The 12,385-nt window shown below is 58.3% G+C and overlaps 1 protein-coding gene across 2 annotated transcripts; it reads left to right on the plus strand.

Annotated features, from left to right (window-relative positions):
* The first annotated feature begins 6,168 nt into the window (after positions 1-6,168).
* Positions 6,169-11,761, plus strand: CAPG (capping actin protein, gelsolin like). Of its 2 annotated transcripts, none has more exons than XM_040618223.1 (10): positions 6,169-7,143; positions 8,523-8,591; positions 8,659-8,831; positions 8,904-9,058; positions 9,484-9,651; positions 10,329-10,478; positions 10,571-10,663; positions 11,112-11,244; positions 11,322-11,410; positions 11,503-11,761. In XM_040618223.1, the coding sequence occupies exons 2-10, from the start codon at positions 8,569-8,571 to the stop codon at positions 11,566-11,568; spliced, it is 1,050 nt and encodes a 349-aa protein (XP_040474157.1). In that variant the 5' UTR covers positions 6,169-7,143; positions 8,523-8,568; the 3' UTR covers positions 11,569-11,761. The 2 variants fall into 2 exon arrangements, with proteins under 2 accessions (XP_040474157.1, XP_040474156.1); XM_040618222.1 differs by lacking the exon at positions 6,169-7,143 and adding an exon at positions 7,354-7,575.
* Positions 11,762-12,385: the final 624 nt, after the last annotated feature.

The raw sequence follows: 12,385 nt of genomic DNA on the forward strand, positions 1-12,385 counted from the left end.
GCGGGCGGGCTGGGGGCGGGCGCAGCAGCCGGGGGCGGCACCGAGCTGCGGCGGCTCCGCACGGGACCCGCTCGGCACCGGCACCGGCACTGCACGGCACTGCACGGGACCCGTTCGGCACCAACACTGGCACTGCACGGCACTGCACGGGACCCGCTCGGCACCGGCACCGGCACTGCACGGCACTGCACGGGACCCGCTCGGCACCGGCACCGGCACTGTACGGCACTGCACGGGACCCGTTCGGCACCGGCACCGGCACTGCACGGCACCGGCACTGCACGGCACCGGCACTGCACAGCACTGCGTGGGACTGGCACTGCACGGCTCCAGCATGGGACCTGCTCGGCACCGGCACTGCACAGGAGTGGCATTGCACTGGCACTGGGACTGCACTGGGACGCCGCACTGTCACCAGCGCTGCATGGGGAGCCCACACTCTGCAGTGGCACTGCACAGCACTGGCACTGCCTAGGGCCCCACGCTGGCTTGGGCCCACTGCTGCACTGGTGCTGCATGGGATCTGGATTACAGGGCATTGGCACCGTGCAGGGACCAGCACTGTGCCAGCACCAGCACTCACTGGCGTTGGCACAGCACCGTCACCGTGCACAGCATCAGCACTGTGTGAGCACCAGTGCTGGACCACATGTGGTGAACCGCCCTGGCACCGGCACCATGCTGGTACAGGCGCTGGCACTGCAGCCTTGTATGTGCACACATGCACACACGCTGCCCTGGCACCGCAGCGCTGCACACGTACAGCACCGCGCAGATACACTGCCTACACAACACTGCGTGCACCACACCTGGGAACACACTGTCACACCACACACGCACTGCACACGGGACATGCACTGCATGTGAGAACCTGCACATGGGACACGCAGTGTGACACACTGCACATGAGAACCTGCACATGGGACACACACAGCACACGAGTCCCTGCACACGTGTGGGAGGCTGCCCACGGGCTCCCTGCACATGCACTACACACGGAGCATGCAGGATGCCCTGCGTGTCAGAGGTACCACGCACGTGAACCACGCACCCACTGCACGTGGGATGCAGCACACAGCACAGCATGCACATTGCACACGCGCTGCACACACGTGACCCCCCCCCCTCCCCAGCTCCCCGGGGCTGGGGGGCAGGATGGGGTGCGCACCCCTCAGCGTGCCACCCAAAGCACTGAGGGGGTGCAGCGGCTGCCCCCCACCGCCCCGGCCCAGCAGGCTCCCTGGGCTGCGTGGAGGCCGGTGGGGCCACGTGGCGGGCTCAGGCCGCCCACACTCGTCACACGCGTGGCCCCCCCCAGCTGTGAGTCACTTCCCAGCAATGCTGTGGCTGGGGCCTGTGGGGAGATGGTGGAGGGGGGGGGGGGGAGGGCCCGGCCATGTGCCTCCCAGTGCAGCTCTCAGTGCCTCTCAGTGAGCCTCTGCTGCAGCCCACCCCCTGTCTGCTCCACCCATGCAGCCCCCAGTAGTGCCCCCACTTCCAGCTCCACTCCCAGTACAGTTCCCAGATCCTGTACGACTCCCCCAGTACAGCTCCCCCCATCATCAACTGTCACCAGGAAAGGTCCCCACATGCGGCAGGCGCATGGGGGGTCCCCCCACCGTGCACCCCGACCACGCGAGGGTACACACTACGGACAACAATAAGACATGTTCATATTCAGAAGGCATCGCGTATTCATTGTCACTCGCGCACGGGACCGGTGACACGTTTCTCACCCGGCACCCCCGGGCAGCACCGCTGGAGGTTTGTAGCACCCCGTGTGCCCCTCGGTGGGTTTGCCCTCTCTGGGGGGCTCCTGGGGTCGGAGGGTGCCGTCCCCACCAGTTCTGTTTCCCCCGGGTTTGCCGAGCCCACCCTCCCGGGCAGCTCCGCTCGCCGTGGGGAGCCTCCTCCAGGGTCGCTCTTGTGGACAAAGGATTTATCAGCGCTCCTCGAAGCTCGACAAAGCAGGATACACAAAAATAAATCTTGAATTAACCATTAACGGCTAGTTCGTTTCGATTGTCTCAAACTTCTAGCAATACATTTTGTTTTATTAAACATTTGATGTCGTTTCCCCTCTTTGAGGCTACGGGATTTGGCAATTCGGGACACCCCTTGTACCCCACCCCCACCCCCCCGAACCGCCCCCCCCGCTCAACTACCGACCCCTGATTCAGCGCTAAACTCTGCTTTACTGTTCAGCCGTACATTAAACAAACCTGTGCACAACATCTAGATCAAGCTGACCCTCTAGAGTCATCAAAACTGATGAACGAAGGGACTTCTAATTAAGGGGGGCGGCCTTGGGGATGCTGAGAGACACCTCGTCACCCGGGTTGTGCAGCGAGGAGCCCCCAGCACCGGCCGCGGGAGGAGACGGGCTGCTGGGGGGCGCAGCCCACCCGGAGCTGGCTGAAAGCGGGACCAAGGTAACGGGGGAGGGGGATGGCGCCCTCCGACCCCAGGAGCCCCCCAGAGCAGGCAAACCGGCCGGGGGGCACACGGGGCGGTACAACCCTCCAGCGGTGCTGTCTGGGGGCGCCGCTGGTTTGTGTGTGCCTGCGTGAGTGACAATTAATACGCGATGTCTTCTGAATATGCAAATGTCTTATTGTCCATAGCATGTACCCCCAAGTGGCTTGGGGTGCGCGGTGGGGGGACCCCTCCATGCCCCGCACTGCAATAGCCTGTTGCCCCCGTGCTGGGCTGCCCCCTCTGTGGGAGCTTTCCTGGTGACAGTTTTCCGTAACAGAATTGAGTGCCCCAGGTGGGACCTGCTTTCTGGGATCTCGATGGGTCGGAGGAGCCGTGAGGACCCCAAGCACACACCGGAGTATTTTAATCCAGTTGAAGCCAAACACCAAACCAGTAAGGCAAAAGCAGTACCCAATTAAACTAGAAGTCATTAGACTAGAGCCATTAATAGAACAATTCATAAATTTGGGGTTACTAAGAGAATGCCAATCAGAATATAACTCCAGTATTGCCAGTCAGGAAGCCAAATTCAGAAGAATCTAGAATGGCCCAAGATACACGAGCTATAAATCAGATTGTGCAAGATGTCCACCCAGCGGCAGCAAACCCGTACCCCCTCCTGACCACCCTGAAAGGGACAGATAAATGATTTTCTAGGTTAGAATTAAAAGTTGTGATCTTTTGCCTTCCACTCAACGCTGTGAGTCAAGAATTGTTTGCTTTGGAATGGGAAAGCCCTGAGACTGGTAGAAAAACCCACGTGTGCTGGACTGTATTGCCACAGGGATTTAAAGATAGTCCTACAATCTTCGGAAATCAATTGGCCAAAGATCTGGAAAGCTGGCAAAAGGTGTGTGAAAATGTCACCGTGCTGCACTGTGTAGATGACATACTGCTAGCAACCAGCTATATGGAAGATTCTATACCATTGATGACAGATCTCCTAAACTTTTGGGGGCTGGGGGGGTGCCAAGTATCCCGGAAAAAGGCACCGCTCACGCACGAAGAAGTAACGTGTTGGGGATTGACAGTTTCCCAGGGCCAGCGGAGTCTCGGAATCAAAGAGCTTGGAGCACTCCTCGGGATGGCCGGGCGGTGTCGCTTACGGATAATGAATTTCAGACTCATTGCCAAACTCTCCTAGGAAGCTGTATGAGGAAGCAGAAAACTTCTCGTCTGGACTCCGGGGTGCAGAGATGCGTTTTCTAAATTGCAACGGACTTTCGTGAGTGCTCCAGCTCGAGGCGTCCCGAAATCTAGAAAACCCGTTTGAACTATTGGTGCATGAAAGATCGCACGTTGCCTTAGGAGCGCTGGCCCAGAGGCTGGGGACATGGGAAAGATGCGCAGGTACTTTTCCAAACACCTGGGCAATGTCAGCAGACAATGGCCAGCCCATCTCCAAGCAGCAGCAGCTACAGAGCTACTGAGCCAAGAGACCCCGGAACCGACACACGAGCCAAACCCCTCCATACTTGCACCCCACGCAGGTACGGCGATGCTGGAACAGAAAGGAGGGCACTGGCTGTCACCAAGCAGAATGCTAAAGAATCAAGCCGTCCTTTTGGAACAAGACAATGTGGAACTGAAAGTGACCGCAACCCTGAATCCCGCAGCTGTCCTTGCTGCTGAGCCTAGTGGAAATGAAGAACTCACTTGTGGTGGTTTGCAAACGATGGAACAGGTTTGCTCTAGCCCGGTGGACTTGAAAGACACACCGATAGGGAACACTGTCTGGCACTTGTCTGTAGATGGTAGTAGCCTTGTGTGGAAAATACTAGAAGCCAAAGCCCTACCATCTGACCCATCAGCCCAAAAGGCGGAGCTCATAGCCTGATCGAGAGCGTTGGAATTGTCAAAAGATAACCCTGTTAATGTATGGACAGGTTCAAAATTCACCGATGGAGTGGTCTGTGCTCATGGGGCATTTGGAAAGAAAGAGAACTCTCAATCTCTCAAGGATTCCCAGTCAAATACGGGCCAATGATCCCACAATTCTTACAGGTGATCCATTTTCCTGGATCGGTGGCAATTTAACATTGTGAAGCGCATACATCTGTAGATAGTCCAGTGCATCTAGGAAACCGAATGGCAGGTAAAGCAGCGAAAGAAACAGCTGAAAGGCAAGGATTGCTAGTCCTGCCAGAAAAAATCCAGAAGTTAGGACCTAAGAGCTCACAGCATACACCAGAAGACGATCCATTGGCTCATTTACTAAAGGCAACCAAAACCCAAGAAGGATGGTACATCACCGTGAGCGCACCTTTATTCCTGGACATGCCTCCACATCAAGTCAAGACCGACCCAGAGACTGGGTGTATCTGAGAGTGTGGTCAGATAAACTGCTCAAAGAGAAGTGGAAAGGACCTCTCCAGATTTTACTCACCACCTACACACTGTCAAGCTTGAAGGGGTCGCTCCGTGGATACATCGTAGGGACCACCATACCGCCAGAATGGACTGTCAAGCCAGCAGGGCCTTTATGCTTGAAGCAAACTGGAGAATCATAAAGTTCTAGGTTGAGTCTCTTGCTATACTAACAGGCAGCACAAACAGCAGCGCAGATGGAGGTGAAAGCTTAATTTTAACGTTAATACAAGGGTTTCGTAAGACCTGTAATCTTACCAGTGTTGCAGCATGCCGAGCCGTTGAAGGAGCGGCGGAAAGGACCGTATTTAGTAATGCTGGCAACTAGTGCTGCAGTGAACTTAAAGGAATTGATTCTTGGATCCGTTACACCAGGATTAAGAGTTCTGAAGTAAAGTGGAAATTGAAAGATGGCTCCTCTTGAAACTAAAAATCAAGAGATTTTAATGAACTGTTCTTGGACTGAAACAAGCCCCTCTGTAGGACTGGATTGTATAACAGGGAGGTCTGAGTTTAACTGTCTCTTTAATATTAGCATGTTTTCTTTGTAGATACTTGTTTAAACATTATACAGATGTATAGAATTTTGCCTGTTACTGCAATGTGGTGTGATAAATTCTCAAATTCGGTGGGATCAGGAGGCCTCATGGACACAGAGCACTCATTTGAAAACGGTGGAAAAATCGATGGTGGTTGTTCATAGGACTGATTGTTGGGCACGTACCCATTTCCCGGGGTGCACTCACAGAGGAATTCCTCTAGCTGGTGTCCCCATTCCATTCAGGACTAATTGGAGTAACTTGTGGGCAAGACCAAACTGCGCTAACTGGAACGAGACTGCCCTCTGAACTTGGACAGGACGGAAACCCCACTCACCCGCTGCAATGCATGTTACTACAGGTAGAACCAAGACACGCACAAGTGGAACTGGGGTCTGTGGGGCACCACCTGCATTGTGTCTGGCCTGATGAACCCCTCCAGAATTAACTACGAGAAAGTACTGGAATGTTCCACTGGGGACTGGTGGCACTGGGTTTGCGGCAGCGTAGCACGAAAAGCTTCACCACTAAGAGGCTCAGGCACCTGCACGCTGGGGGTGGCTCTTCCCAATATGACTATAGCTGAGAAATTTGATAATAATCTGTGGTTAAGGACTTACCCACAGAGCTATAGGCAGGTGTTGCAGCACAACAAACCAGTAGGCTGCAACAAGGTTCTTACCATCGGTCAGATTCTACTGTCTGTGCTGTATCGCCTTCCTTCAGAGGTCAGAGCACCATCACCCTCGCCCACACTCCTCAGGGCTATTTAACCACTTAGTGGGAACAAGCTACAGCTGCACATCGTCCATGTCAATCAACCCGCTGCCTGCCTTCCTCTACAGGCAGGATTAAAACCCGTTATAGACAGACCCACTCGATGCTGTGCTTTCGCTGGGTGCTTTAGTCCTTGGCTGGGGGCTGCTGAGCCGGGGAAGGCAGTGATAAAGGTATAGGCAGTAACGGAAGGGACAGCCAGCAATGCTGCGGGGGCTTCGCAGGAAGGCGTTGCAGAAATAGCTCTGCAAAACAGGCTGGCATCAGGCACGCTGTGGGCACCTCAAGGCAGCGTTTGCCCTAGCGTTAATACTAGTTGTTGTGTATACACGTGTCAAAGTGACATAATTCTACCGACTTCCAAGAGATTTAGAAACATACTAAAATCTTGCATGAGGTCCACAAAGATGACACCTCCTAGGGACTTCAGAAAGTTTGGAATTGGCTAACCTCCTGGTTTCCTGATCTACACCTACAGATCAAGAAGTTAATTGTAATTATTGTACTCATGATCGTTGTATTTGCCTGTACATCATATGACACTGTATGGTGAAGTGTTGTATTGCTGCAACTGAAAGAAGTTCAGAGAGAGTGGGACTTATTTCATATGTGAATATATATGACATTCATATATGAATATATATTGATATTCATATAGCACATAAGTCCCAAAGGGAGGGAATTGTCTAAACTCCCAAGTTATGGAGTTATGATCTAGTGCTAAACTCTGATTTAGTGTTTCTAGTTAAGCACTTACGTGCACAGAACTTAGGTCAAGCTGACCCTATAGAGTTGTCACAACTGATGAATGAAGGGACTTCTAATTAAGGGGGGCCGCCTCTGCGGGGGCAGGAAACACAGACCTGCTGATGACAAGCTTCTGTCTTGATGCTGATGTAAGAAAAAAGCGCCGGAGGAGATGGGCGATAAGGGCTTGCAGCCCACAGGCATGAACAGAAAGTTGGCTGAAAGCGGGACAAAGGTAACTGGGGGGGGGGGGGGGGGGCGGGGGGGGGGATGGCGCCCTCCGACCCCAGGAGCCCCCCAGAGAGGGGGGCACACGGGGTGGTACTGTGTGCGGGCACCGCTGGTTTGTGTGGGGCGAGAATTGTGTCACTGGTCCCTGCGTGAGTGACAATTAATACGCAATGTCTTCTGAATATGCAAATGTCTTATTGTCCATAGCGCATACTCTCGCGTGGCTCGGGGGGGGGGGGGGGCGGGACCCCCGGGGCCCCCCCCCGCCAGCCCCGTGCTGAGCCGCTCCCGCTGTGGGGAGTTTTCCTGGTGACGATGATGCTGGGTGACATCCCCACCCTTCCTGCGCCTGAGTCACTGCTGCCTTCCGCGTGCCTGTGGCTGGCAGGAGCCTCCCGGCCGTCGGGGTGTCCGTCTGTCCGCCGCGCCCGCCTGAGTGAGGGGCTGTGCGCCCACCGGGGGTCCACCCGGCTGTCCGGCTGTGTCACTGTCTGTCCGTCGGAGGGGGGTGTCTGTTGGGGTGTCCGTCTGTCCGGCTGTGTCACTGCCTGTCCGTCAGATGGGGGTGTCTGTTGGGGTGTCCGTCTGTCCGGCTGTGTCACTGTCTGTCCGTCAGATGGGGGTGTCTGTTGGGGTGTCCGTCTGTCCGGCTGTGTCACTGTCTGTCCATTGCAGGGGGGTGTCTGTCTGTCCAGCCGAGGGTCCTTCGGGGTGTCCATCTGTCTGTCTTGGGGCTTCCCCCCCGCCCCGAGCTGGCTGGCTGGCTGTTGGGGTGTCTGCCTGTCCTTCCAGATGTCAGCCTAGCTGTCAGGGTGCCTGTCTGTCTGTAGGGGTGTCCGTCTGTCCTTCTGAGTGTCCCGCTCTATGTCAGGGTGCAACTGGCCATTGGGGCGTTTGTCTTCCTGGAGGTCCATTTATTGGGGTGTCCCCCTACCCATAGGGGCATCTGTTTGTGCATAGGGGTGTCTGTCCATCCTCCTGGGTGTCCATCTGTCCATTGGGGTGTTCGTCTCCCTGTCAGGGTTGTCCATCTGTCCTTCCGGGTGTCTGTTGGAGTGTCTGTCTGTCTGTTGGAATGTTCATTTCCATCAGGGTGTCCATCTGTCCTTCTGGGTGTCTGCTGGGGTGTCCATCTGTCCTTCTGGGTGTCCATTGGGGCATCATCAGGGTGTCCATCTGTCCTGGATGGTTGCCGGGGCATCCGTCTGTCCTTCTGGGTGTTGGTCTGTCCATTGGGGTGTCTGCTTCTCCTTCTGGGTGTCTGTTGGGGTGTCTCTCTGTCCCTCTCAGTGTCTGTTGGGGCATCCATCTCCCTGTTGGTCTTTGACCTCCTGGCTCTCCGTGCCTTGTGCTGTCCATCTCACAGTGTCCCTCCACCCACAGGTCTGTGGTATCCACCCACCTCCGCTATCACCACCTCCCTGGCGCCATGTACACCGCGCTCCCCAAAAGGTACCACTCCCTCGCCCCCTGACCCCCCCCCCGCCCCCCCCAGCTCACGCCCCCCCTCACCCCACAGCGGTTCCCCCTTCGGCTCCGACGCCACCCGCCCAGGGCTGCACATCTGGCGGGTGGAGAAGCTGCGGCCGGTGGAGGTCCCCAAAGCAACATGGGGCACCTTCTTCTCGGGGGACGCCTACCTGGTGCTGCACAACGGGCCGGACGAGCGAGCCCACCTCCACCTCTGGATGGGTGAGCCCTGGTGGGGTGAGGGGAGGGGGGCAGGGGTGGGAGCAGGGGGCTCAGTGCTGGCCGCTGCCACAGGCCGGGACTCCTCGCGGGACGAGCAGGGCGCCTGTGCCCTCCTCTCCACCCAGCTGAACGCGCTGCTGGGTGAGCGCCCCGTGACGCACCGCGAGGTGCAGGGCAACGAGTCCGACGTCTTCATGGAGTACTTCCCGCGTGGCATCACCTATCAGGTACGGGTGCTGGGCCTCCCCAGTGGAGGCTCGGGGTGCCCCCAGTGCTCAGCACCCCGCTGAGCCCTCAGCATCCCAGCCAGGCTCTTGGCATCCCACTGAGTACTCAGCACCCTCCCCACCTTGCTTATTCCCCACTGAGCATGTGAGACCCTCTGTGGGTGCCGGGCATCCCCAGTAGGCACTCAGCCTCCATGCTGGGTGCTCAGCATCCCTGATGGGTGTTCAGCATCCTTGCTGGTTGTTCAACAGCTCTACTGTGTGCTCAGCATCACCTCTGGGTGCTCAGTATCTCTGCTGGGTGCTCAGCCTGCCTGGTGGGTGCTCAGCATCACCTCTGGGTGCTCAGTATCCATCCCCAGTGCTTGTCTTCCCCATTGGGTGCTGGACACCGTGCCAGGTGCTCAGCACCCCCGTGCCAGCAGGAGGGAGGTGTGGACTCAGCGTTCAAGCCCACCCGCCCCAGCGCTGGTGCCGGCCGCGTGTGCAAACTCTACCAGGTGAAGGGCAAGAAGAACATTCGGGCAAGCGAGCAGGACCTGAGCTGGGCCAGCTTCAACACCGGCGACTGCTTCATCCTCGATCTGGGCGAGGTGGGCAGGGGTGGCCCTGTCACTGCTGTCCCTCCCTCTGTCCCCCAGACACTTCTCACCTGGTGCAGGGCGAAGTGCAACGTGTCCTTTGTGGTGTCCATCTGCCCTCTGGGGTGTCCACCAGCTCCTTCGGGTGTCCCTCTGCACTATCCATCTGTAGGGCTGGCTGTTTGTCCTTCTGGGTGTCCATCTGTTGGGGTGTCCGTCTGTCTGTCAAAGCCTCCGTCCATCCATAGGGATGGCTGCCGGGTTTTCTGGGTGTCTGTCGGCAGGGCTGGCTGTTTGTCCTTCTGAGTGTCAGGCTGCTGGGTTGCTCCTCTGTCCTTCCAGGTGGCCACCTGTTTATCCACAGGGGCGTCTGTCCCTGGAGACATCTGCCTCTTGGGGTGCCCATCAATCAATTTGGGGTGTTCCCCCTATCTATAGGTGTGTTTGATTGTTGGAGTATCTGCCTGTCCCTCCGGGTGTCCATTCATCCATTGGGGCAGCCATTTATCCGTCTGGGTGTCTCGTCTGTCTGTCTGGGTGTCCGTCTGTTGCGGTGTCCATGCGCCTGTTGGGGCATCTCCCTGGGCCACCTTCAACGCCAGTGACTCCTTCATCCTCAGCCCGGGTGAGGTGGGTTGCGGGCCACCACAGGATGGCTTCATCACCATTGTCCCTCTCCTTGTCCCCAGACCCTCTTTGTCTGGTGCGGGGCCAGGTGCAACATCCTGGAGCGCAGCAAGGCGCAGGAGCTGGCCATGGCCATCCGGGATGGTGAGCGCAGTGGCAAGGCTCGCCTGGAGATCGTGGTGGATGGCGAGGAGCCACCTGAGATGCTCCAGGTGTGTTGGGGCCCGGACATCTCCGCCGGGAGGAGAAGGGGACCCGAGTGACCCTGGGGTGGCTCCGTGATACCCCATCTCTTCACCTGCAGGTGCTGGGCCCCAAGCCCACCTTGCAGGAGGGCAGCCCTGAGGAGGACGTTGTGGCCGACCAAAGAAACGCGGGGGCAGCTGTCCTCTACAAGGCAAGGCCATTGTGGGGCACCATGGTGGCACCAGGGCTGGACATAGCTGAGTATCACCATGGCGGTCACGGGGCGTGGCCAGGGGACATCAGGGTGGCCTTGTTGCTGGGCAAGGCTGCGGGATCCTGTGGTAGCCCCAGTGGGGGACATGGAGCTGGATATGGCTCGGGACACTGTGGTGGCCCCAGGGATTATATGGGGCTGGGCACGGCTGGGGGACACTACGGTGGCCCTAGGAAAGCCACACGGAGCTAGGCATGGCCAGGGGACAGCACGGTGGCCTCAGGGGGTATAGGGGGCTGTGCATGGCCAGGGGACACTGTGGTGGCCCTGTGGCAGGGCACAGATGGGGAATGCTGCAGTGGCCGTGTGGGAGGACGCAGGGCTGGGCACAGCTGAGGGACCCCAGGGTAGCCGTGCAGTGACGTGACGTCCTGGCCACGGGCAGGTGTCGGACATGACAGGGCGCATGGACCTGAGCCAGGTGGCCGCAAGCAGCCCCTTCAGCCAGAGCCTGCTCTGCTCCGATGACTGCTTCGTGCTGGACGACAGCGCCGGACGGAAGGTCTACGTCTGGAAAGGTGCCTGGGGACAGGGTCGGGGGGGGATGCGGGGACCGGGGCCACCCCCAGCATGGCTCTGATGTCCCCATCCACAGGGCGCAAGGCCAATGAGCAGGAGCGCCAGGCGGCCCTGAAGGTGGCCGAGGAGGTCATCACCCGCATGGGTCACTCACCCCGGACACAGGTGGGTGCAGGCGGCGAGGGGTGCCCGGGCGCTGGCATGGACGATGTCACCCCATCCTGGTCCCCATCCCCTCCCTGTACCTGTCCTGGCAGGTGGAAATCCTGCCGCAGGGCCACGAGACGCCCCTCTTCAAGCAGTTCTTCACCAGCTGGAAGTGAGGGAGTAGGTGGCCACAGGGCCAGCGCCCACCCAGAGCGTCACCAGGCATATGCCGGCTGTGCCAGCTCCCTGCCAGCACCTGCACCCTGCTCAGCTGTCCCTGTGACCATCCCCCTGCCATCCCCCAGCCATCCCAGCCCCATGCCATCCCATCTCCATCCCCCTGCCATCCCCATGCCATCCCATCTCCATCCCAGCCCCCAGCCATCCCAGCCCCATGCCATCCCATCTCCATCCCCCTGCCATCCCCATGCCATCCCATCTCCATCCCAGCCCCCAGCCATCCCAGCCCCATGCCATCCCATCTCCATCCCCCTGCCATCCCCATGCCATCCCATCTCCATCCCAGCCCCCAGCCATCCCAGCCCCATGCCATCCCATCTCCATCCCCCTGCCATCCCCATGCCATCCCATCTCCATCCCAGCCCCCAGCCATCCCAGCCCCATGCCATCCCATCTCCATCCCCCTGCCATCCCATCTCCATCCCCCTGCCATCCCATCTCCATCCCCCTGCCATCCCCATGCCATCCCATCTCCATCCCAGCCCCCAGCCATCCCATCCCCCTGCCATCCCATCTCCATCCCCCTGCCATCCCTATGCCATCCCATCTCCATCCCCATCCCATCTCCACCCCCATACCATCCCATCTCCATCCCCCTGCCATCCCCATCCCATCTCCATCCCATCTCCATCCCCATCCCATCTCCACCCCATCCCCATCCCCATCCCTTTGCCCACCCTATGCCCATGCCATGCCCAAGCCCACACCATCTCCAGCCCTGTGCCATCCTATCCCCGTGCCTTTGCTCACCCC

This window comes from Falco naumanni, chromosome 19, assembly GCF_017639655.2.
Source record: "Falco naumanni isolate bFalNau1 chromosome 19, bFalNau1.pat, whole genome shotgun sequence".
Classification (NCBI taxonomy): domain Eukaryota; kingdom Metazoa; phylum Chordata; class Aves; order Falconiformes; family Falconidae; genus Falco; species Falco naumanni.